The sequence below is a fragment of the Neltuma alba genome, unplaced genomic scaffold, assembly GCF_004799145.2.
Source record: "Neltuma alba isolate B1F8T4 unplaced genomic scaffold, ASM479914v2 tig00002809_pilon, whole genome shotgun sequence".
NCBI classification, from domain to species: Eukaryota; Viridiplantae; Streptophyta; class Magnoliopsida; order Fabales; family Fabaceae; genus Neltuma; species Neltuma alba.
In genome coordinates this window covers 38,050-43,238 of record NW_021633025.1, presented here as the reverse complement: position 1 = coordinate 43,238, position 5,189 = coordinate 38,050, and the positions used below count along the sequence as shown (strand labels likewise).

Below are 5,189 nucleotides of genomic sequence, written 5' to 3'. Positions count from 1 at the left end.
AGACTTTAAAATATATTAATTGTCCATTAAAATACAACACCTTTTCAAATTTAACCCTTTTTACTATATACACGTTTCAAAAAAATAATTATTCCCATTATAATAAATAGAAGATGGAACAGTTCATTCACAATACAAATTTAACAAAATAATTTATAAATAAAAAATAATTTTTTCTCTCCGTATAATACAAAAGCTCAGCGGAGTAACAAAATCGCGCACACAAATGAAGACTCTGGATTAACGATCACAGCCACGAATCCCGCAAACGAGAAGCATAACCCCCAGGTGGCTCTCTCCTCACCGTGGCCGATGAACACAAAACTAACAACACAATATGGGCTTCGAGTTTCTCAGAGCCTCGCCTCTTTCTTCTTCCAATGCCATAGTACTTCTTAACCCCAGAGCCAAACCCATCTTCTCTGCTTTACGTCGCCCTTTTCATTCTTATCCTAATCCTCGTCCTACTTCACTGTTAAATTCTCACTCCAACGTCTTCTTGTCGAAACCCATTATTACCCCCACCATTAAGCGTGGTTTCCGTGGTGGAATTGTGGCCATGGCCACTTCCGGGTCTGTCCAGAAGTCGGAGGAAGAGTGGCGTGCTGTTCTCTCCCCCGAACAGTTTCATATTCTCAGACAAAAGGGCACTGAGTAAGATTCTTCCCTTTGGCATAGCCTGAATTATGCTAGTTTGCTGTAATAATGCGATTGGATTTTGATTCTTCTTTCCGTGTTGTTCAATTGAAGATTGCTGAAATTTCAATGAAGAAAACTTCAAAGATTGCTTTTCACCGACTAATTTCGAAATTAAGGCGTTTTAGTGGTTATTATTCTTGTTAATGCTGGGGATTATGATTCAGGAAAGACAGATAAACAAAGATTTAGCATTTGGCTGTGTTTGGTCTTTAGAATTTTATGCTCCTTTTTGAGTTGAATATTGTAATAAGAAGATCGAGAGGTGTCCCAAACGGCAGTGATGAATAAATAATTTTACTCTAAGAAAACTTGTCGGCCTACAGAAAGGAGGATTTTGCTTTCAACTTCCAGATTGATAGCTAGATTTGCTACTGTTACTTGAATTAGTAATTGGATTAATCATGCATGACCACAATGCTACTTTTGATTTTATTTGATGAAAATTTTCCTCATGTACTATTTGATAATTTGGGTAGGGTAATGAAAATTCAGCGGAGTTTTGTTCTTTTTTCTTCTTTTGCATAGGAAAGGTAGATTTCCTAGTTCAATATCCTCTATATCTGACACCGCACTGAGTACTGATTGAGCATACGTATTCAGTACTACCTCTGGTCCTAATTATAAGAACTAGTTGATTAATTTAAGGAGATTAAGGAAGTAAGTTGAGTTAGTTATTTATCCTAAATAGGTGTTGTCTTTCCTAAAATATCTTTGCTAATCAAGTGTATTGACTAGAACTATCATTGTTAGAAGGGCTACTTTGCAAAAAAAAATAATAAATATGAGAGACAAAGTGGATTGGAGTCTTATATTTAGGACCAAAATAAAAGTCAAATAGGGTCTTATATTAAGGATCGGAGGCAGTATTATGATCTTGTTCTTCATGAGAAATGTTCACATATATGGAAACCTCGACGCATTTGCTTAAAAGAGAAATTTATTGAGAATACCGTTAGGGGAGTTTTATTTTGCATAGAATGGAATGAAGTGACAGAGCCAAGAAAGTCAAACCATTGTTTGGAAGAATTGTTTAGGAGGAGAATAAGGAGTGATGGCTTCCTGAATCATCCTAAACCCAATTTTTTTCTTCCCTAAATTGGAGGTCAAGGATGGAATAATGTAGTACAGTTACAAGAATATTTCTACACCGACAAGATGAAAATGAATATTTTCACTTCCAAAACAAAGCTCCCCTCTCCGAGTCTTTCACTTGCCATCATCACGTCTTCTCCTCTCCAACTTCTAGTTGGTTAATACTTGCTGAGAAAACTTGTGCAAGTGAATATGCATTTTGTATTTTGTTGAACCATTTTGCCGGAATCTGGATATAAACGAGTAATTAGTTTTAAATTTATTGGATCATGCATTATAAGGTGTCATCCCATCCCAACATTATCTGGGAGATTATTTGTGTGTTAAATGGCCCAAACCCACTTGAGGTGCATTAGTGGCAAAGATCCATCAATTCTGCACGGATATTCAATCAAAGACTGTAGCAAATTGGGAAATTTGATTGAGCTTTGGCGCCTTACAGGGAAGCGAGCTCTTCTTTGATCAAGTCTTGATCCTTCTATAATTACGATGGGATGATACATAAGTCGCCATTGCACTCCACTTCGTTCTAGTAGTGACCATCCCATTCTATCTCATCTTATAATCCCAAACACATTCCAAGGCTTCATGAATGTGACCTTCTGTTTCTCTAGTAATCTTTATAGTTGCCTTCTATTTTTTTTTTCCCCATTTACATCCAACGTCTTCTCTTGTCACTGTGATTTCTGAGTGCTGAGTAATTTATATAGGCATTTGTATGGAGAATAGAAAAGAAAAGAAAATTGTAATGGAAAAGTAATTGTATGTGCCGAAAATTTCTCTGGTGTCTTGGCGTAAAAACAGTAATAAATAAGACAATTACTGTTAAATGATAATGACAATGATGTAATAAACATTATACGTGTGTATTACTTTTTGTGCAATGAAAAGAGAAGATCTTTCAAATGGTTCAACCAAATGGGGCCGAATGGAGGGGAAATGAATGAGAAGATAGAAATAATTTTCTAACTTGATAATACTCAAGATGGATACTGGCCTTAAAAGTTATCAAGAAGACGGTTTTGTATTTTCCAGGTATCCGGGAACAGGAGAATATGACAAGTTCTTTGAAGAGGGAATCTACAACTGTGGAGGTTGTGGCACTCCTCTTTATAAGTCCACAACAAAATTTAATTCTGGGTGTGGCTGGCCAGCCTTCTATGAGGGTCTTCCAGGAGCCATAAACCGCACGGTGAGTTAAATTTTTTTTGGCTTGTCTTCACTGTTATATTCATGTCCTGATTGCCCTTAGTCTCTCTAGTTATTTTCAATGAAGTAATTTAATCATAGTTCAATAAGAGCACTGCTTTGGATCTAGTTTCTGTTTAACCTGGCCAGTCAGAGCAATGCTGCCCTTACAGTTGTTTAGTTATCAGAGTAAACTTTTTTCGCTCTTTGTAATTATTAAATCAAAGCATTAAAAAATTTGAGAAAGTAAATAAATATGGTGGTTTTAGATTTCACTATGCCTCAAAATTGCTGTAACAGAGTAGAGGATTGATCTAAGGCAACGTTTATAATATACAGAATGTCTATACATGTGATTTTTAAATTGGAGAAGAATTGATTTTGATGAGATTGTGACGTTGAATGTATGAAACAGCCGGACGCAGATGGAATGAGGACAGAGATAACATGTGCAGCATGTGGGGGGCATCTAGGTCATGTTTTTAAAAATGAAGGATTCCCAACGCCAACCAATGAACGCCACTGTGTGAATAGCATTTCACTGAAGTTTGTGCCTGCCAATTCTTAATATCTCTGAGCTGTTCTCTGCCATACGGATATGGATCAGTATTGCACACTCTAAATTTCATAAGATGATTATGTAATGTACTGAAATTGTAGCTCAGCTTCATTGAGTAACGATTGCATATACAGTTGTGAATGAGGTGTTCCTTAATACTACTGAGCTGTTCTTGTAGTTGAGTATGTATCTGATTCAAATAGAAATATCTTTCCCCAGGTGTCTTTTTCTTCTTTTCCTGTTTTCTTTTAAAAACTTTTAAATAATATAACTTTTAAATTTTGCGGACGTTAGGGATAATACAACTTGTAGTTTATGTGTGCTTGTATATATATTATGTGATATGTGATGTTGGCTGTTGTAAAAGTCTTGGGAAGGTCCAATTTGCAGGGTATAAACACTCTTAAAATTCTACAGTGATCATGACACAACTGCTGTTGTGAAATTTTAATTATAATTGACTTTAGATAATGTGATTGTGTCTGTAGTTATATGAGTACTTATACGTGTTCAAGGCTTGAGGGATGAGGGATATTTCATATTCTGAGTCGGTCACATCTAAAATTTTGGGGATATTGTATATGTGTGTCTATGCAGTACCGTCAATTTTTAATATAAGGGTTAGTTTGACATTTAATTTAGTCATAAATATAAGATTTTATTTCACTTTGTATCCCAGATTTATCTTTTTTTTTTAAGTAGCTTTTGTAATAGTTGCACATGTTAAATATTTCATCAAATAGTAGTTCTAGTTGATACACATGATTAGTAAGAATATTTTAGAGAAGACAAAATTTATTTATTACAACTAATTAACTTAATTAATTTTCTTAATTTACTCAAATTAGTTAACTAGCTCTTGGAGTTAATACTATTTCGGTTTTTAATATAAGATTTTGTTTGATTTTTATTTTGATCCTAAACATAGGACCTAAATTTACTTTATCTTTCATACTTATTCATTTTTTTCCCCAAGATAGTCCTAATAATGGTAATTCTTAATAAACTTGGTGAGCAAGGACATTTTAAAAAATAGAACACATATTTATTACAAATAACTAACTTAATTTATTTTTTTAATTTACTCAAATTAGTGAGGTAGTATTTGTTTATTTCAAAATAACTAAAGTGAGGGTTCCGTGTTTTTGTGTGATAAAAAACTATAGAAAAATGTTAAAACATGCATGGATCAAATATTAACAACAACTTGTAAATAAAATATTTGCTTCAACAAAAAAATTATTGTAAATAATAGAGAGTTATCATGTTGTTTGAAAAGCACATTTGGGACAATATTTAGGTTAAATTTTTTATATTTATTATGTTAATTTTTTTAATCCCACATAGTTACGTGTTCTATTTTTAAAATATTAGCTTTAGTATCATTTAATTATAAATGCACACAACAAAACATATATCATATATAATCGGAGAGCTCAACATATCTAAGTCACTTGATTTAAATATTTTCTGTTGAAAATAACTTCAAACTTTCTCTTTACGTTTTACATTAAAAGACCTAAAATGGGTCCCACTTTACCATCAAAATAAAATGATCCGCATTGATGGCATTTAATTGCAACTTTTCCCTCAAAGGATCGATAAATCAGGGATCACCCCTACAAACTCAGCCTTTTCCCTCGTTGATCTA

The 5,189-nt window shown here is 33.6% G+C and overlaps 1 protein-coding gene across 1 annotated transcript; it reads left to right on the top strand.

Moving 5' to 3' along the window:
• Positions 1 to 246: 246 nt before the first annotated feature.
• Positions 247 to 3,756, top strand: LOC114738215 (peptide methionine sulfoxide reductase B5). Its single transcript, XM_028926248.1, has 3 exons — positions 247 to 654; positions 2,827 to 2,983; positions 3,395 to 3,756. Exons 1-3 carry the CDS (start codon positions 338 to 340, stop codon positions 3,545 to 3,547), a joined length of 627 nt encoding a protein of 208 aa, XP_028782081.1. The 5' UTR covers positions 247 to 337; the 3' UTR covers positions 3,548 to 3,756.
• The last annotated feature ends 1,433 nt before the right edge of the window (positions 3,757 to 5,189 follow it).